This window comes from Ictidomys tridecemlineatus, chromosome 11, assembly GCF_052094955.1.
Source record: "Ictidomys tridecemlineatus isolate mIctTri1 chromosome 11, mIctTri1.hap1, whole genome shotgun sequence".
In the NCBI taxonomy this organism is placed as follows: domain Eukaryota; kingdom Metazoa; phylum Chordata; class Mammalia; order Rodentia; family Sciuridae; genus Ictidomys; species Ictidomys tridecemlineatus.
This window is the reverse complement of record NC_135487.1, coordinates 7,682,182-7,702,207: the sequence shown is the minus strand read 5'-3', so window position 1 is coordinate 7,702,207 and position 20,026 is coordinate 7,682,182. Positions and strand designations below refer to the sequence as shown.

Genomic DNA, 20,026 nt, shown 5'->3' with positions numbered 1-20,026 from the left:
CCTAGTAAAATAAGTTAATGGGTGTAGTAGCATGTGCCTGTAATCCCAGCAGCTCCAGAGGCTGAGGCAGGAGGATCATGAATTCAGCAACTCAGCGAGATCCTGTCTCTCTCTCTATATATATATATAAAAAAAAATGGCTTGGGATGTGGCTCAGTGGTTAAGCAACCGTGGGTTCAATCCCCAGTACCAGGGCTGGGGATGTGGCTCAAGCGGTAGCGCGCCCATCTGGCATGCCTGCGGCCCAGGTTCGATCCTCAGCACCACATACAAACGGAGATGTTGTGTCCGCCCAGAACTAAAAAATAAATATTAAAAAAAAAAAAAATCAATCCCCAGTACCAAAAAAAAAATTAAAAAAATTAAAAAAATAAATGAACAATAACAGTCCATTTAAACCAGGCAGTATTTAAACCAGGCAGTGTGTTAAATGCTCCGTGGACTTATCCACTTGAAGTCTCAGAGCAATCCTACTTTGCCTTATGATCCCCATTTTATGGATGGAAACACAGAGGCCCAGGAAGGTTAGTCAACTTGCTAGCAAGGGGCAGGGCAAAAATTCAAAACCCAAGCCTGATGCCCAGTCCTCCTTCTTGCTCCCCTGGCTTTCTGTGGCTCTGCAACTCACCCGTAGCTTCAGTGGCCATTCCTACCTGCCTTAGGGCATTGGAGAGTTTTGCAAAGGAGTTGAGAGATTGCACTATGCTAGCTTTTCCTGCTTGAGCTCGTTCATCCTCAGAGTCACTAGAGACTAGAAGCACTGGTCGTCTCCATCACACTGGTCTGGGCTTTTACAAAGGGAGGAGGGTGAGCAGGTGAATTAATTGCTTTCTGTAACAGGACATCATGGATTCCCATGCATCCATGAGGATATTCTGTGGGATGTGTGAACTCCCAAAAAGATTTTGGAATTTCATTTCCCTTTTGAGCTGGGGTCTGATTGTGTTTCCTGGGCTGGCCTTGATTTCCTGGGCTCAAAGTGTCCTATCTTAGCCTCCCCAGTAGCTGGACTACAGGAGCATACCACCACTCCCCCCTAATAATCTTTAATTTCTTCAAGGGTAAGCATATGTAGGGTCACACAGACAGACAGCTTCCAGCCTGGCACTGGCTCTTTATCTGGACAAACATTTCTGTGTCTACTCACAGCCCACAGGAAGCCACCTCAAGCAACAGTTCCATTTCCAACTGTGAGAGCTCTGTCTGGCTTTGGAATGCCCACAAACCGAGTGGAAACAATCGCCCATTGTCCAGCCTGTGTTCATGCTGAACTTTCTGCTCAAGCTGCAATGTGAAATTTCTTTTTTTCTTTTTTTTGCATTGATAATTCACAATCTAAAGGCATTTTTAGAAATACGAGATTTTAGTGTTTTGTGTCATTTAATGAGTTAAAACTCAAGGTTGACATCAAGAAAAACACTTGGTATTAGAGACATTGACAGTCTTGGGCCAGATTTGTGTCCCCATCTGGTATACAGACAGCTAGACAGGCCAGCAGAGTTGTCAACAGAATATTTCCCTGGAAGTCCTTTCCAGTGGATACTTTTTCTTTCTTTTTTTTTTTTTTTTGTACTTTTCCGTATGATTATCTATTTATTTATTTATTGCTGTGAGGATCATCAGTTTTACAGGAAAAATGTACTTTTTTAAATCTTGGGGCTGCTGAAACCATCAGTAACAAACGAGGCCCAACACGTGTACAGCTTGGCCATCTCTGGGATTTTTTTTAACGTGTGAATTGGACGCCTCCAGGCCCGCGGTGGCCACGCCTCCTCCTTCCCGCCCCACCCCTTTTCCATCTGTCGCAAAAGACTCGGCGGCGCTTTACGGCCGGCGTCGTTTGACGGCGGGAGGTAACCAAGAAGGAGGAGGAAGAGGCGGCGGTGGCTCCCCGGGCGGCTGCGGCGAGCGTCGGGGTGGGCGCCGCGGTCCGGGCCGGGGAGTGAGGCGGGGCCGGCCGGGCCGGTGGGCTGGGCGGCGGGCCCGGCGGCCGCCCCGTGCCGTCGCCTGCGCCTGGCGGCCCGATGTGGCTGCAGCAGCGGCTCAAGGGGCTGCCGGGACTGCTGTCGAGCAGCTGGGCCCGCCGCCTCCTCTGCCTGCTCGGCCTCCTGCTGCTGCTCCTGTGGTTCGCGGGCTCCGGGGCGCGGCGGGCAGCGGGCGGCCTGCGTCTGCCGCCCTGGGCCCGCGGCGAGCCGGGCGCCGCCGAGCCCTCTGCCTGCCTGGAGGCGGCCACCCGCGCCTGGCGCGGCCTGCGGGAGCGCGGCGAGGCCGTGCCGCTGGGCCCCGGAGTGCCGGCCCTGGTGGCCAACGGCTTCCTAGCCCTGGACGTGACCGCCAACCGGCTGTGGGTGACTCCTGGAGAGCGGGAGCCCGCTGTGGCGCCGGACTTCGTGCCCTTCGTGCAGCTGCGCCCGCTGAACGTGCTGGCCGAAGCTGGAGAGGCTGTGCTGCTGCTGCGCGAGGGGCTGCTGCGCCGGGTGCGCTGCCTGCAGCTCGGAAGCCCAGGCTCTGGCCCTGCAGCCGCCGGCCCCGGGCCCGCCTCGGCCTCCGGTCTTGCCGCGGGGTCCGGCCGTGACTGTGTGCTGCTGCAGGAGGACTTTCTGGCGCACCGGGGCCGACCCCACGTCTATCTGCAGCGCATTCAGCTCAACAACCCAACGGAGCGCGTGGCCGCGCTGCAGACTGTGGGGCCCACTGCGGGCCCGGTCCCGAAAGCCTTCACCAGCACCCTGGAGAAGGTCGGAGATCATCAGTTCCTCCTCTACTCTGGCCGATCCACTCCAGTGCCCTCTGGGCGGGTGCACCTGGTGGTGGTGGCTGCCAAAAAGCTAGTAAACCGGCTCCAGGTGGCTCCCAAGACGCAATTGGATGAGACGGTCCTCTGGGTGGTGTACGTCTCAGGCCCCATCAACCCCCAGGTGCTCAAAAGCAAAGCGGCTAAGGAGCTGAAGGCACTCCAGGACTTGGCCCGGAAGGAGATGCTGGAGCTCTTGGAGATGCCCGCGGTTGAGCTGCTTCAGGATCACCAGCGCCTCTGGGCGCAGCTGTTCAGCCCAGGTGAGGCCTGGCAAGGTCTTGGTGCACAGACCACACTGTGCACCAGGGTGTCCACAGTCCACTCTGGATGTGTCTCTCTGAGATCTGCAGAGGTGACCCTGAAGGTTAAAATTTGGGCCCGGCATTTGATGGGGGATCTCAGTACTTATAATCTCTTAACAGTTGTGTGACCCTGGATTAATGGCCTCATCTATCTCAGAGGATGAGATTTCAGTTAAAAAATGAGTGTAAAGGTCGGGTATTGTTGTAAAGTGAGGCCTTATTGGAGTAAGTGGAATTTATAGGGTCAGTTCATAAAGGTAAACCAGCAGAATCCCAGACCCTCTCCACAGCTCATCAGGGTCTGCCTGGAACAGGCCTGGGCTTGGCCTGGCTCCTGAGAGGCTGAGGTGTTCCTGGCACTGTGGCTGTATCTGTTTGCAAGGAGGTTGGAGTCCCTTCTTTCAGCAGATTGGAACATTCACACCAAATGAAAGCTCTCTCCCCCATTCACTGTTAAGAAAATCCTGTTGGGATGAGGGGGGGATTTTGTTCTCCAGGGCTCCAGTTGTCTGAACTTGTATGTTCAGTTGCTCAGAGAGAGTTTAGTTCATTGAAAAAACATTTATTGAATGCTTCTGCGGGGGTGGGGGGGGCTGTTCTTTGCATGGGGGAAACAGGTGAGCAGAACAGAGTTCCTGTTTTCATGGGACTTAAGTCTGGTTGGGTGGAAGACAGACATTAGAAAAGTGAAATTTAAATAAGACACCTTCTTGAATTAAGACCACTATGGAGAAGGATTAAAAATGTGATGGGTGGGAGTGTGGAGTGGGGGCTACAGCTTACCCTGTCGTCCCGGGAGCCTCTCTGAGGAGGAGACACAGCTGACCTCTGAGTGGTGAGACTCAGCCAGTCAGTCATGTGACGGGGAGGAGGGTGTTCAGACTGGAGACTGCCCTGTGGCAGGAGCAGGTTGGGTGGCAGGTGCTAAGGAGGTCAGCGGCCTTGAAGCTGTTGGTAGAGGTGGTGCATTTTATTCTTAGAGGGATGGGAAGAGGGCAGATCTGATGACATTTGAAAAGGCCCTTGGCTGCTATGTGCAGAGTGTAGCCTGGGGGTGGGGCGCCTGTGGATGAGGGAGAGCAGGTCCGAGGTTCTTTAGGAGCCTTGACAAGGGGCAGGGAGCTGGGACCAGGATTGTGATCGTGGGGACAGATGTGGGTGGATGCTGATAATTTGTGCTGGGTGGGAGGCAGCAGGGACATGGATTGGCTGTGGGGAGTGAGACCTGGACGATGACTCCTAAATTTGGGGGTTTGAGCATCTGCTTGGTGACAGCTTGGGGAAAGCTTGGTTTGGGGCCACCTTCCATGTCAGATTCAAAATGCCTGTCAGACATCTGGGTGGAAACAACAGGAGAGTGTCTGAGTCTAGAATTTGTTCACATGCGGGAGGTAACTGTGATACCCAGCATGTGTGTATGAAACCCAAGTTCATACAAATTTGGGAGATATCATTTAAAGCTACAGGACTAAGCCAGGTGTGGTGATATACATCTGTAATCCCAGGCTGAGGCAAGAGGATTGCAAGTTCCGGGCCAGCCAGGGCATTTTAGCAAATAAGAAAGCTGGGGATGTAGTGCAGTGGTGGTGCACTTGCCTAGTGGGCGCCAGGCCCTCCATCCCCAAAGTCACGCCCAGAAACTGAGAAAGTAAAGCTGCTGGCCTGGAGAGGGATGGGAGAGGTGGCAGGACTGGCCAGGCTCTGATGACTGCCTCTCATGGAAGGGGTCCTGGGGTTGGTGCCCCATGCTGCGAGGATGCGCAGTCCTCAGCTAAGGTGGGACGCCCTATTGCCTTTGGACGGGACTTTAGGTTTCAGGCCCTGGCGCTCTGGTGGCCATGTTGGGCAGGCGGGTAGATTTCTCCTATTCTCAAGGGGGACCAGATTTCTGTCTTCATCACTGGGGCCCAGAGCTTCCCTCTGCTGCCCCTGACCTGTCGGCTCCTCTGTGCCCGGCCACATTCTCCTCCTTAACACACAATCTTTCTGGTTACAGGGGTGGAAATGAAGAAGATCACCGATGCCCACACGCCATCAGGCCTGACCGTGAACCTGACACTCTACTACATGCTCTCCTGCTCACCAGCCCCTCTGCTCAGCCCCTCCCTGAGCCACCGGGAGCGAGACCAGATGGAGGCCACACTCAACTACGAAGACCACTGCTTCAGCGGCCACGCCACCATGCACGCCGAGAACCTGTGGCCGGCCCGGCTGTCCTCGGTGCAGCAGATCCTGCAGCTCTCTGACCTGTGGAGGCTGACCCTCCAGAAGCGTGGCTGCAAGGGGCTGGTGAAGGTGGGCGCTCCGGGCATCCTGCAGGGCATGGTGCTCAGCTTCGGGGGGCTGCAGTTCACGGAGAACCACCTGCAGTTCCAGGCCGACCCCGACGTGCTGCACAACAGCTACGCGCTGCATGGCATCCGCTACAAGACCGACCACATCGACTTGGCCGTGCTGGCCGATGCCGAGGGCAAGCCCTACCTGCATGTGTCCGTGGAGTCCCGCGGGCAGCCCGTCAAGATCTACGCCTGCGAGGCGGGCTGCCTGGACGACCCCGTGGAGCTGACCTCGGCCCGCGGGGGCCACACCTTCTCGGTCATGGTGACACAGCCCATCACACCGCTGCTCTACATCTCCACCGACCTCACACACCTGCAGGACCTTCGGCACACGCTGCACCTCAAGGCCATCCTGGCCCACGACGAGCACATGGCCCAGCAGGACCCAGGGCTGCCCTTCCTCTTCTGGTTCAGCGTGGCCTCCCTCATCACCCTCTTCCACCTCTTCCTCTTCAAGCTCATCTACAACGAGTACTGCGGGCCGGGGGCCAAGCCCCTCTTCAGGAGCAAGGTAGGGCGCCGCCGGTCCTAGAGCCCAGGCCTCGCACACAGGAGGGGCTGGCCGCGGCAGGAGGGTGTCCTCCTCAGCTGGTGCCTCCAGCCGTCACCACAGAGAGGAGATCGTGTCTTGAGAGGCCATCAGAGAGACTTCACGAGGAGGCCTGGGGGGAAGGCTGTGGAATCCCAGGGGGAGCAGATGAGTCCACGGCTTCTGTGGCAGCTGCTGCCCCCCACCAGTCTAGGCACTAAAAACAGACCTTTAAGAAAACAACAGACCCCAGATTGCCATGGAGCCCTCTGAACTGCTCTGAACCTGTCCCCACCCCTGGGCCTGTCCATTACCTTAGAGGACAGTGCCTCTGTGTGGGCCTCTATCCACAGGGCCCTCTGGTTAGCACAGGACAGGGCACTCCCCTCCTGTCTCCTGAAACACCTTTGCCCCCAGAAAGCTGTGATTTTGACCCAGTGGGACTATCATCTGGGATGATCTTGGTGTCTCAGGGTCAGGCAGCCTCCTCTGCCTGATGCCACCCTCCATGCTTTCCCCGTCAGGGCCTCGGGAGAACAGCCAGAGGGACCCTGGTCTGCAGCAGCGGGGAAGAAAGTATCCAGAGGAGCTGAGCTTCCCTCCTGTCTCCTCTCCCCTCCTCCTCCTCCCTTCCCCCTAGTCCTCCCCTCCCCTCCCCTCCTCTCCTCTCCCCTCCCCTCCCCCCCTCTGCCCCTCCTTTCCTCTCCCCTCCCCGACCCCCCAGCCTCTCCCTCCTCCAGGGCTCTCTGCCCAGCCCAGACCCACACAGGTGAAGAAGGAGCTTTGTGGCTCCTTCCTGGTGCCCCCCAAGGCTGGACTGCCCAGGAAGCAGTGCTCGACTGCAGGGGAGGTGGGAGCAGGCCGGGTTCTCGTGCCTGAAGAAGAGAGATCAGAGCCGCCTCTTCACCGCTTGGGGTAGAGCCACACTGGCACTGTGGGGTCCGCAGCCTCTGCCAGCGGGCTGCCACTTAGCCTGCTGACCAGTGGCTTCTCTGTACCTTGGTTCCCCAGACATGAGCCAAACTGCTTTCGTGGGGACCTGACCTGTGTCCCTCCCTAGTGCTCCAGCTGGGCTACGCCAGAGCAGAGGAACGCCAGGCAGCGGTCACAAGCCGCTGAGCCGTGGTGACTAGCCTGCTGCTGGCCAGGAGCTGCCTGCAGGCGGGTCTGAGCCTGGGTGGGTCGCCAGGGCCACCTCCATGGCTGCCACCCTGGTGCTCTGTGGCAGCCCCGGGTGGTGGGCAGTAATCCCTTATTTTGTTGATTGAACAGGAAGACCCCAGTGTCTGAGGAACCGCGAGTCCTGCTTTCTGCCACCGTTGCACAAGACACCATCTGCTGCTACAGACAAGGGATCCTTTGGAAGCACCTACCCTTTGTGCCTTGTGGGGGACAGTGACGCAGAAGCGCTTGTAGATGCCAGCTTGCATTGGAAGGAATGAGTGTCCCGTGGGGAGGGAGGGGCCGGTGGACCTGTAAGCCTTCCACTCAATAAAGTGAACCTGTGCGGAGCGTACTTGAACTTGAACTCACTCCTTCCACACACCCTTTTCTGTCCCAGGAAATAGACCCTCTTTTGAAAAGACTCTTGTTTAGGAAAAATTGTGTTCTTTCCTAATTTAATGTGTTCTTTCTTGAATGAATTCTAATTTATTTTTGTTGATCTGCTGGGCGGCTTTGCCTCCGTGGGAGATGGTGAGTGGTGTCCCTTCCGTGGGAGGCCCCACAGTCCCGGGGCTGGGGCTGGGCCCCTGGCGGCTGCCCCGCCCACTAGAGAGCACGTGCCTCGGGTTTGCACACCGTCTCCCTATCATGAGCCTGTGGGGACCTGTGGTTTTGTACTTTGGGGCTTTGGGGGAGGTGTTGTACTTTCTAGCAGTTGATGGTTGTTTGGTTTTGAAATACCAAAGCTTTTTTTGTTGTTTTTAAATAAATCTCTTTGAAACTTCCACGACTGGTTTGTGTGTCAAGAGCCCTGACCTGTCCACTCCCTTGCTGCATTGCTGGGTGGCCTGAAGCAGGACACTCGCCTCACCCAGCTCTGCAGGCCAAGGAGTCACCTCAAGCTGTGTTGCTGGCCACCTTCTCGGCTGGGGGCTGCCTGGTGGCCACAGTGGGCTGACGGCTCAGAATGCCTTCTGCTCCTGCCTGTCCTGCGGAGCCTGGCCACAGGACCAGAGCAGGAGCGAGCCCTGACTGGGCCACTGCTGGCCTCTGTGAGAAGCCAAGATCAGGGCCCTCGCCTCTGCGAGGAGGAAGCTGTCCATCCCAGGGACTGGGAAAGGACTCATTCGGACCTGGCAGTCCCTCACTGCGGGTCCCCAGGGTTGGGCCATCGCCCTGGGTCCCCGACAGCTGTGTGCAGCATGACTTCACAGGAAGCTGGGCTGCAGGCTGGAAGCTGTGCCCCCGGCAGATGGTGCAGGAGAGGAAGCCGGGTCCTCTCTGCTGCGGTGGCCCTGGTTCTCCAGCTGCTCAGTCCACGGCCCTCCCACCCCTCTGGTTGGTGCAGAGCGCAGACAGGCCATCTTTCAGATGAGGCTGCACATGGCTTGCCTGACTGGAGCGGGAGTGTCAGGGCAGGCCTGGGTGTCATTTATGGTGTCACATGCCTGCCAGTTGTCCCATTAAGCTGGAAGCTGCTAGACAACGGCCACACTTGGTGACTCTGACTCACTGTTGTACTTGGAACCAGGCCTGTGGAAGGTTCCCACGTCCCTGGTGGCTGAGGAAGTTCTGCTGAACGTCTAGCATTAAGTGACAGCTCTCAGTTAAAAGCTGCCCGTGGTGTTAGGTGTTTTTCACCCACATGTCCCCACCGGGACGAGGCTGCTGGAGTCCAGGCCTTGCATGCAGGATGACCTGTCAAGCACCGGGAAGTGCACCCTGGCTGGAGGTGCTCCTCTCCACCAGCTTCCCCCTCCCCACTGCCTTCCTCCAATGGCACCTAGCAGGGCCTCCAGTGTGCCACCTTGCAGAGAGGAGAGACTGCCAGTCTGGGTGGGGACAGCCAGCTGCTAACCTGAGTGGGCCTGCCCTGCCTGGGCTGCTGGGTGTAGGAGATGTCCCCAGCCTGGTGGGCCGGAGCAAGGCCCTCCCAGACCCCACCATACCAGCACCTGACTGCAGACCCCCAGCCTCCAGAACTGTGAGGGACACATTTCTTCCGCTCATAGGGTGCCCAGCCTGTTCTAGAAGCCAGAAAGGACAAAGTGCTTCCCTCCGTGGAGGTGACAAGCCAAGAACAGAGGCACACAGGGACTCCAGGGAAGAAGAGGCCTTGGTTTTTCTTGCTCAAGAGTCAACAGCTTCAAGGGACCCTTGGGACCCTTGGGAATGTTGGTGAGATTTCCATTTCAAAATACCTGAGAACATCAATTTAGACCGGGGACCACGGCCCACACCTGTAATCCCAGCAGCTCGGGAGGCTGAGGCGGGAAGATCATGAGTTCAAAGCCAGCCTCAACAATGGGGAGGTGCTAAGCAGCTCAGTGAGACCCTGACTCTAAAAAAAATCCAAAATAGGGCTAGGGATGTGGCTCAGTGGTCCAGAGTCCCTGAGTTCAATCCCTGGTACCAAAAAAAAAAAAGAGGAAGGCTTGTTTTGGTTCCTGGTTTTGGAGGTTTCGGTCCCAGTCAGACGGTGCTATTGCAGACGGGGCAAGGTGGCACATCATGGCAAGAGTGCCTGGTGGTGCAGGAGCTCACCTCCTGTGGCTGGGAGAAGAGGAGGGGCCTGCTGGGGTCCCAGTAGGCACGTCCTCCGTGAACTCACGTTTCCACCACCTCCCAACAGTGGCATGGGCTGGTGACCGAGTCTCCAGCCTTTAGGGGACTTTCAAGACCTAGATCACAACAAACGCAGGCCCTCTCTCCCTCCCGAGGTGGGGGTCTACGGCTTGTCTTAGATTTTCCTCACTTTAAAATTAAGAACTGGAGCTTCTGCATGCTGGCCCTTGTCTGCTTTCCTTCCTTCCTTCCTTCCTTCCTTCCTTTTTATTTTTTAGTTGTAGATGGACACAATATCTTTATTTATTTATTTTTATTGTGCTGAGGATCAGACCCAGTGCCTCATTTGTGACACTGAGCCCCAGCCCCAGCCCCTGGGCCCTTGTCTTTGGGAACCTCGCTCCTAGGCAGCAAGGGCCTGAGCTTTGCAGGTCTGGTCAGGGGGCTGGCAATGGGCAGCCACCCCACCTGCCCTCCCTAGAGCAGGGAAGCCCCGGCTGAGAAGGCCCACAGCTGCCGGCGATGGCTGAGCAAACAGCCGCGCCCTGCACAAGCTCCCTCCACTGAGCGCTCCTGTTCCCGGGGAGTCGCTCCCGGGACTTTGGCCAATGGAAGCTTCATGTGAATCGTTTATTTCAGCAAATGTCCACTGAGAATTTTCTGGCAGGCCACACATCTGGCCCTTGGGGAACAAAGGGAAGAGGTGGCACTTGAGGAGCAGCTGCCGTGTGCTTGGCATTTTGCCAGCTTGAGTTCCATGAAGGCAGACTCACTGAGTTACATCCCTACATATTATACCACGTAAGCCTCCTGTTTCTATTAGGACTTGGGGTGTTGCAGGTGACAGAGAAATTCATGACAACTGGCTTACCCAGGAAGGAAGCGTTGGCTCGCAGGTCAGTAGAGTCCAGTGGGAGCTTTAGGAGTGGTTTGATCCAGGACTCAAGTGACTTCAGGAGGATGCAATTCTTACCCCTGCTCCATGGTAGATTGGGCTCATCTTCTGACTGGCTACCCTTGTCCCTTGTGGTTAAAATAAAAAAAAAAAAAAATGGCCACAGTTATCAGGCCTGATGGCGCCCAAGCCTCAACTCCAAAGGAGTCCAATCCCGCATTCCCACCCAAAGCGCTGAGGCTCACCTCTGATTGGACAGCCCAACCTGGAGCCAATCACTGTCGCTATTTACATATGTAAATTAGGTTAGACCAACAGGACATCCCAGCGCTGGGATGGGGTCAATCTCAAACTACTGGACAGAGAGTCACAGGAGAAAGGTGGTTTCCCAAAGGAAAGTCTGGACAGTCTAATGAGGAAGGAGCAGATGAAGGCTCAGGCAGAGTACCGTCTCCCACATGCCATGCAAGGTGAGCTTTGGTCCCTTCCAGATGAGGACAGTGAGGCTCCAAGGTGACGTCTCTTGGCCAAGTCCCACAGTCCGAGGAGTTGGGATACGCTCCCAGATCTGTCCAGCTCCAAGCCAGGTATCCCCTCTGCTGGCCCCAGTTGCAGGGACACATTTTGAAAAGAGTCACTTGCCTATTTGTCCTGAAGCAGCACCAGTTCCACCAGGCAGGGACAATACCCCTTTCACCCAGGAAGGTCTCTGGGTAGGGCAGGCCCCAGAGCCTCTGAGAGATGGACGGCAGGACGTGGTGGACACTCCAGCTCATGAGCCTGATGGGGGATCCCAGGCCCTAAGTGGCCGGGATGTGGTCACTTATTTGGCTGGATGTGGTGAGGAAGACAGGCGTGGGGACCCGAGGGCCTTGGGGATCGGCTGTCACGACTGTGCCCAGGAATGGGACGGCAGCTCCTGCCTCTCCTGGAAGCTGGGGCCTGCCCACACCTCTGGCCTCCCAGGGCAGGGCCATCGAGGAGTGACGGCTCGAGGGGACGCTGCCTTCCCCTCTGATGGCTGTCATAGTCATAGCCAAGTTTTACAGCCTCCTCCAAAACCAGAGGACGATGCGAGCAGGTACGGTGGTGCACGCCTGTAATCCCAGTGACTCAGGAGGCTGAGGCAGGAGGATGGCCAGTTAGAAGCCAGCCCAGGACTTAGCACCGCTCCCAGTGAGACCTGGCTCAGTAGTGGAACTCCCTGGGGTCAATCCCCAGTTCCAAAACAAACAAACAAACAAAAATAAACAATCCCACCCCTCCCCCATTTACAAATGAAAACCAGTGAGAAAAGGGAGCTTGCAGATGCGGTTGCTAAGGAAGCCTGGGTGGGGCCTTCCTTGGCAGGCCGACTGCTACCTGGGAAGGAGGCTCCCAAATCCTGGCTCCTGGAGCCTCTGGGTCTGCTCAGTGGGGGCAGGACTCTGCAGGTCCCTAAGCGGCACTCCAGGGAGGTGGCTGTGAGGGCGCTGGGCGGGGAAAGGGGTCCTTCAGGTGATCTAATAATAAGTGAGCTAAGCCTGCGAGCCCCACATTCCCACCTGTGAGAAGTTTAAGGACACCTTCCAGCTCCACAGACTGGCTGGGATCCGGCCTTGACACCACCGGTGAATGGGTGTGTTTCAGCAGATTCAAAATCTCTCCCAACACAAGGGGGATCACCACATGCACCTGGGGAACAGATTGGCACCTCCAAACCTGGGCTCCGGGGGCAGAAATCAGGGGCCTGTGAACTCGGATCATAAAACCATCTTTGTTTGTATCACCTTCGAACCTTTCCTTTCCTTCCTTATTTTATTTATTTTTTGTTCTGGGGATGGAACCCAGGGCCTCCAGTATGCTAAGCAAGCCCCCTACCGCTGAGCGACTTCCCCCAGCCTTAACTCAGACATTTCTGATACCGGGATCAAGCCCAGGGGCTTGACCACTGAGCTACATCCCCAGCTTTTATCTTTATTTTTTAATATTTCTTAGTTGTCAATGGAACTTTTGCTTATTTATTTATATGCAGTGCTGAGGACTGAACCCAGGGTCTCACACATGCCAGACAAGCGCTCTACCACTGAGCCACATCCCCAGCCCCCAGCTTTCATTTATTTATTTATTTTTGTGGTGCTGGGGGTTGAATCCAGGGCTTTGTGCTTGTGAGGCAAGCACTCTACCAACTGAGCTATATCCCCAGCCCGCAGAGTTAGTTTTTAAAATTTTGATACAAGGTCTTGCTAAGTTGCCCAGGCTAGCTTTGAATTTGCCATCCTCCTGCCTTAGCCTCCTGAGTTGCTGGGATTACAGGGGTGCCCCTCTGCATCCGGCCATTGACACAAACAGAAATCACAGATATGTTCTTGACACATTATAGATGTTACAAATATCTTTAAATGTTGCTTATGCTTGTCACAACTTTGATATTATGGTAGTCATCATAACTATTAATAAAGAAGCACATATGTTACCGTATCACGAGTTTAGAATCTATTTAAGCCAGGCATGGTGGTGAATATCTGCAATCCCAGCGACTCAGGTAATTGAGGCAAGAAGATCCCAAGTTCAACAAGGCCAGACTCAGCAACTTGGTGACACCCTGTCTCAAAAAAAAAAAAAAAAAAAAAAAAAAAGCTAGGAATGTAGCAAAGTGGTAAATTGCCCCAGGCCAAATTCTAGTACCAAAAAGTAATAGAATATAAATATAAAGACAGGGGCTGGGGTTGTGGGTCAAGTTGTAGAGTGCTCCTCTAGCACGTGTGAGGCACTAAGTTCGATCCTCAGCACCACATAAAAACAAAGATATCGTGTCCACCTAAAACTAAGAAAATAAAGTGTGTATATATATATATATATACACACACACACACACACACACACACACACACACACACAAAATAAATACTTAGAACCTTTTAGCAATGGATCATGTTTGACTTATACATAAATAGTCCAATAGTATAACGGTATCCATCACCCATAACCATCATCTCAAGCCTAAAACCTCTGCTCAGCCTCACTCCATCCACTTCTCCCCACTCAAACAAATTATTTTGAGGCAAATCAAAGAAAATGCCACTTCAGTTGAGATATTTTTGCACATATCTCTAAAACAGAAGGAGGTAAACAACACCTAGTAACCACAATATGACACACATATCAAGAAATTAAGAATGATTCCTCAATATCAATATTAGAAATGAAGCTGTCTCATAAAAGTAATCTGTTTTAAAAATAGTGTGTTTAAAACAGGATCCAGGCTGGGGTGTGCCCGGGGTGAAGCACTTGCCTGGCAAGTAGGAGTGCAAGGACCTCAGCTTGACGTCCAGCATCATCAAAACAAAAAACAAAACAAAACAAAACAAAACAAAAGTTTGGATTTACCATTTACCAATTTTCACGATAAGGAATGGTTTTCTAGCATCTTATACAGTGATCAGGTTTTTTTAAAAGTATTTTTATGAGCTCAACGATTTAAACATACTTGTTATGAACTCGAGGATTTAAATGTATTTGCTATGTTTGAACCCTTGCATTTCTTAATCTTTTTTTTTATTGTTGGTTGTTCAAAACATTACATAGTTCTTGACATATCATATTTCACACTTTGATTCAAGTGGGTTATGAACTCCCATTTTTACCCCATATACAGCTTGTAGAATCACATCAGTTACACTTCCATTGATTTACATATTGCCATACTAGTGTCTGTTGTATTCTGCTGCCTTTCCTATCCTTTACTATCCCCCCTCCCCTCCCCTCTTCTCTCTCTACCCCCTCCACTGTAATTCATTTCTCCCCCTTGTATTATTTTTCCCTTTCCCCTCACTTCCTCTTGTATGTAATTTTGTATAACCCTGAGGGTCACATTTCTTAATCTTGATGGTCAGATGACACCACCTTTGCCCCACAGGCTCCTCTTCAAGTTAGTATGCTTCCTGGCTCATGCCAACCATTTCCCCAAGCAGCCAGAACTTTGAATGAGGCAATGGTATTTGGAGGCCATAATTTGGGTGTTTATTATACCAGGTTGTTTTTATTTTGTTTGTTTGCAGTGCTAGGGTTGAACCCAGGCCTTGCACATGCTGGGCAGGGGCTCGACCACTAAGCTATGCCCCCTGCCCTTACACTGGGTTGTTCTTTTTTTTTTTTTTTTTTTAATTTTTTTAAATTGTTGATAGACCTTTATTTTATTTATTTATACGTGGTGCTGAGAATCAAACCCAGTGCTTCACACATGCCAGACCAATGCGCTACCACTAAGCCACAGCCTCAGCCCTGGGTTGTTCTTAAAAAAAAAATGTTTTCATAACTATTTCAATATAATTGGTCATTTTGTAATCCGATGTATTTTGTTAATTTAAAACCTTTCCCTGGGGCTGAGGTTGTGGCTCAGTGGTAGAGCCCTTGCCTAGCATATGTGCATATGTGAGGTACTGGGTTTGATTCTCAGCACCACATATAAGCAAATAAATAAAGGTCCATTGACAACCAAAAAAATAATAAAATAAAATCTTTTCCTAAGCAAAGGTTCATGTGCCATGGGAGTCCCTAGCACAAACAAGTTTAATACTCCTGCTTGAGGGCTATTAAAGTTCTCTGAGAACCCAAAGAGAGCAGTGGCCATCAGCATTTAGTCCTGATTGGACTAAATCAATTGGTAATCTCCAATCTTCCAGCAACCGGCCTGGGGGAAAAGAACAACCTTTCTCTGGCTGAGTACTGTTTGGAACCACCACAGCTCGATTGGACTATGGCAAGGGCCTCTGGACCCTCCAGCCTGGGGTGAGTTTATTGCACTAGTGATCCAAGGGTCTCAGAGGAGTTACAGCCCTATTACCCTCGAACTGGCCTCTCTACTTAGGAAAGGGAGAGCAGACCACAGGGTCGGGCCCAGGAAGACAAATGGAACCCACACAGGGAACTTCAGGATAATTCCCTCTGGCCTTTACTGGGACAGACCTAGGTTCCCCCACTCCCAGTATCCAACCTCTGTCGCCTAGAAGCTAGTATCACTAGCTGGGTTTCTGGCTGCTTAGAGAAAAGACTACACAGGACACTCCCCAGGACCTCTCCCAGCCAGGTGAGATCGTGGGACTATGTTCTGGCCAAAGAAATTGGCGAGAAAGGTGCTTGGCTGTAACTCAGTGGTAGAGGCTTGGCTAGCACATGCGAGGAACTAGGTTTGATCCTCAGCACCATATGAAAATAAGTAAAGGCACTGTGTCCATCCACCACTAAAAAAAAAAGAAATTGGAAAGTTCACATACTCTTGAGTTAATTAAATCCATTGTAACCATCACCAGAGGCCATTCTCAAGTTTCCTATATGCAACAGAAGATCTAGTTCCAGTTTTAAAAAAATACTTATACAAAAAGTAGCCAACTATAATTTTTCCCCATTCCTAACCATGTATTTTTTTCTTACATTCTTTTTTCTAGTTGTAGATGGACACAATAGCCTTATTTTTTTGCCCTCTGAGGATTGAACCCAGGGCCTACCTAACCTGTGAGACCCAACAAGCGCTGTATCACCAGACTACAACCCCAATCGCCAACTATACTTTATTGTTGTCAAGCTTCCAAATAAATGGAGCACTTTAAACAGAGTCGGGGAAGCAAAAAAAACAACAAAAATACCCGAATTTTATTCCTCAGCCACAGTGGACACACACACACAGGATCGACACAACACAGAACAAGTAAACGTCCATTAATTCCCCGCAAGTCTAACTTTAGACCACAGAACAGTAGCCCTGCAAAAGCAAGGCCTCAAAAAATTGGTTTAAGACTCAGAGTTGTTCCTCTCCACGGAAATCTTTAGTAAAAGGCGAAAGATTTATACGATCTGAAGAGAAACCAGAGTATGCCTGCTGCCCTCTGCAAACAGTGCTCGGGTAACTGTTATGCCTAGTTTCCTAAGGGTGATTATTTAATCAAAGGCGCTAGTATCATCATCTTTTTCTCAGACAAATGATGAAACATAAATGTACCTTTGGAGAAAATATGTTCACGGCAAAAGGAAAATCTAATGAATTTAAAATAGAGAAAAATTACTCGGTGCGCAATGCATTATGGGTATGGAAATGATCCTCCGGCTGTGGTTTCCGGAAATCCCTTAAATGTTTGGGGCGTTTTTGCGCCGAGACACCACTAGGGGGCAGGCAAAGGGAGTCCCGCGGATCATCTGTGGACTGCAACCTCGCGCAACCGGGAAAGCCTGACTGTGTTTTGTTTTTTTGCGGTGGGGGAGAGTGGACTGGGGCTGAACCCAGGGGCGCTCGACCACTGAGCCAACTTTTTATTCTTTATTTTGAGACAGGGTCTCGCTGAGTTGCTTAGCACCTCACTTTTGCTGAGGCTGGCTTTGAACTCGCAATCCTCCTGCCTCAGCCTCCTGAGCCACTGGGATTACAGGCGTGTGCCACCACCCCCAGTGGTAAATTGCTTTATAAAAGTGAAAGTGTTGGGGCTGGGAATGTGGCTCAGGCGGTAGCGCGCTCGCCTGGCATGCGTGCGGCCCGGGTTCAATCCTCAGCACCACATACCAACAAAGATGTTGTGTCCGCCGAGAACTAAAAAATAAATATTAAAAAAAAAAAAGTTCTCTCTCTCTCTCTCTCTCTCTCTCTCTCTCTCTCTCTCTCTCCTCTCTCACTCTCTCTTTAAAAAAAAAAAAAAAAGTGAAAGTGTTGGGCCGGGGGTTGTGGTTCCGTGGTAGAGCGCTCACCTTGCACGTGTGCGGCACTGGGTTCAATTCTCAGCACCACATAAAAATAAATAAAATAAAGGTATCGTATCCATCTAAAAAAAAAAAAAAAGTAAAAGGGTTGGGGGGTCCTGCAGAGGTGGCCCCAGTTTATAGACTTATTCACTGACCCCATGCTGCCACCACTGGCAACTGTCTGTCCCCTGTCAACTGGATCAGTTGAAAGCAGTGGTTCTCTGCAGGTGGTCCATGGACCTTCAGAGTCACCTGGGCACCTATTGGGAGCCCAGCAGGTGGGGCCCACCATCTCTGGGTTCACTGACCTCCAGGTGACGGAGACGCTGACAATCACGGCTGCTACCCACTGGCTGCAGGGTGTTGGCAGGAAGCTTGGGAGAGAAATTAGGAAGCTGAGCAGTTAAGCCCCAGGCCCGGCCTGGCAAGGAGGGAGGGAGGCCTGGGGAAGTGCCCAGGGGTGGCATAAAGCAGGGTGACTCTCAGGTCCTTTGGGAGTCACAGCAGGGCTGTGGACCAGTGACATCTCCTTGGAAGGTGGGGCTGCAGGGAGCTAAAGAGGGCGGCAGAGGGTGGGGCTGTCTGCCACCTGGTGGGTGGCAGGTTGCGGCCACTCTTTCTCCTGGTGTGTTGGCCCTTGGGCGGGAGGAGGTGGTGCAGAGGCCGGGAGAAGGTCCAGGAGGGAGAAGATGGGCTGATGGCAGCAGAGGTGGTGGTCGCTGGTGTCAGAGTGAGGACCTCAACTCCAGGGTGACAGAGGGAAGGGGACAGGTCCTTCCACCCTGTGGTCATCATCTCTGGAGCCCCCGTCTTCCCGACCAGCTCCTGCCCTGAGGACCTGGCTGGCCCTGGGCACACACCTTGCACTCCCGGTGGCTCCATTTCTCACCCCAAGACGCTGCTTTCAAACCCTTTCCCCTCCCCTGCGTTCCCAGCTCACCAGCCCTGACTCCAGGGGATTTCACAGGGACAGCGGCCTCTCCCACCCCGAGTCCACAAGCCCCCCAAGGAGACATAGGAAGAGGTGGAGCCTTGGGTGGGCTTGAGCAGGTGAGTTTGTCCCCTTCCTCCTGCCTGCAGGTGAGGACACAGAGAAGCACCATGGAATGGGCCTCACCGGACGCTGAGTCCACACTGCCTTACCCTGGGCCTCCAGCCTCCAGAGCCGTGGGCAGTCAGTGTCTGGTGTCTACAAATTATCCAGTCTAGGGAATTTTGTTATAGCATCAGGAAAGGACTGAGACCCTCCCAGTTGTCTCCTCCCGCCTGGCTGGACAAGTAGACTAATTTCCCAAACTGAGTCGGGGTCAGGGGACTTTCCTTATAGACTATAAAAATCAGCCTCAACACAGGAAGCAATTTTTACTTTGCATTTCTGTTTTGGAAAAAAATAGTTGACAGAGTTGGGTGCAGTGGCCTATACCTGCAGTCTCGGCTGCTTGGGAGATTGAGGCAGGAGGATGGCAAGTTGGAGGCTAGTCTCAGCAACTTAATGAGGCCCCAAGCAACTTACTGAGGCCCTGCCTCAACGCTGGTGGTGTACGCCTGTGATCCCAGAGGCTCGGGAGGCTGAGACAGGAGGAGCAAGAGTTTGAAGCCAGCCTCAGCAAAGGCGAAATGCTAAGCAACTCAGTGAGGCCCTGTCTCTAATAAAAAAAGTTCAAAATTGGGCTGGGGATGTGGTTCAGTGGTTGAGTGCCCCTGAGTTCAATTCCCAGTACCAAAATAAATAAATAAAATATAAATAGGACTGGGGATATAGCTCAGTGGTAAAGCTCCGCTGGGTTCAATCCCCAGTATCAAAAAAACAAAACAAAACAAAAAAATAATGTATATATAAATAAATAAATAAAAAGAAACGCAGGCCACTCCATTCCCCCTGGGAAGGCTACCACAAACCAAACCCAAAATCTCCAGCACTGAGAGGGTGTGGAGAAGTGGGAAGGGGAAAGGGCGCAGCCGCTGCGGAAAACCGATGGGTAGCTCTCAAGAAGTGAGCTCAATGGGTCACTGGGGTCACTAGGGTCACTGGGCCCCCCATGCCTAAGGGTATATCTGAAAATGGGACACAGGGACACACAGACGCTGGAACGTGAAGTCCATAGCAGCATCACTCATGCCAAAGGGCACAGACTCCCGTGCCCACTGCCTGCTGGACCAAAGCGATGGGGTCTGTCCCTGCAAAGGAGCACATTCTGCCTTAAAGAGGAGGGACATTCTGGCTCTGGTGCTAGTACTTCGTGGTGGACTTGGAGGACTGTGCCCAGGGACAGTCCAGCCACAAAGACGTCTGTTGCCTGCTTCCACTTACACGGGCTGTCCAGGACATGCACATTCATAGACAGTCAGTGGGAGGTCGTCAGGGCCGGGTGAGGAGGGCTTACCGGCTGATGGGCAGCCGTTTCTGATGGGGAGAACGGGACTTTGGGAAGAGGCAGTGGCCTTGGTTGTACAACACAGTGCAGTTTTTTTTCTTCTTGCAGCTCTGGGGATGAAACCCAGGGTCTCCTGTGCCAGGCAAGCACTGTGCCACTGAGCTCAGCCCTAGCTGATTGTTAAAGGGCGGTGGGTACAGCTCAGTGGTACAGCAGTTGCCTGGCCTGTGCCTGGCCCAGGGTTCCATCCCCAGCACCCCATTGCCCAGCCCGGTTGTTGGTGACTAATTTGAAGGCAGGGGCTGGAGGGAGGGAAGGGACCGAGCCCTCCAGGATACAGGGGGTGGGAGGC

At 52.9% G+C, this 20,026-nt stretch overlaps 1 protein-coding gene and 1 non-coding gene across 5 annotated transcripts; one reads left to right on the top strand and one right to left on the bottom strand.

Moving 5' to 3' along the window:
• Nucleotides 1-1,822: 1,822 nt before the first annotated feature.
• Kiaa2013 (KIAA2013 ortholog) lies at nucleotides 1,823-7,916 on the top strand. 4 transcript variants are annotated; one of them, XR_013427415.1, is made up of 6 exons: nucleotides 1,823-3,057; nucleotides 5,096-5,394; nucleotides 5,470-5,949; nucleotides 6,492-6,543; nucleotides 6,979-7,144; nucleotides 7,240-7,916. XR_013427415.1 is itself a non-coding variant. In XM_021720394.2 (3 exons), the coding sequence occupies exons 1-3, from the start codon at nucleotides 2,025-2,027 to the stop codon at nucleotides 7,255-7,257; spliced, it is 1,905 nt and encodes a 634-aa protein (XP_021576069.2). In that variant the 5' UTR covers nucleotides 1,825-2,024; the 3' UTR covers nucleotides 7,258-7,916. The 4 variants fall into 4 exon arrangements, 1 of the variants encoding a protein (XP_021576069.2); XR_013427413.1 differs by having other exon boundaries at nucleotides 1,824-3,057; nucleotides 5,096-5,949; XR_013427414.1 differs by having other exon boundaries at nucleotides 1,824-3,057; nucleotides 5,096-5,949; nucleotides 6,492-6,882.
• Nucleotides 7,917-16,327: 8,411 nt separating this feature from the next.
• LOC120891115 (U5 spliceosomal RNA) lies at nucleotides 16,328-16,443 on the bottom strand. Its single transcript, XR_005735535.1, has one exon. It is a non-coding gene; the product is annotated as a U5 spliceosomal RNA (small nuclear RNA).
• Between the last annotated feature and the right edge of the window lie 3,583 nt (nucleotides 16,444-20,026).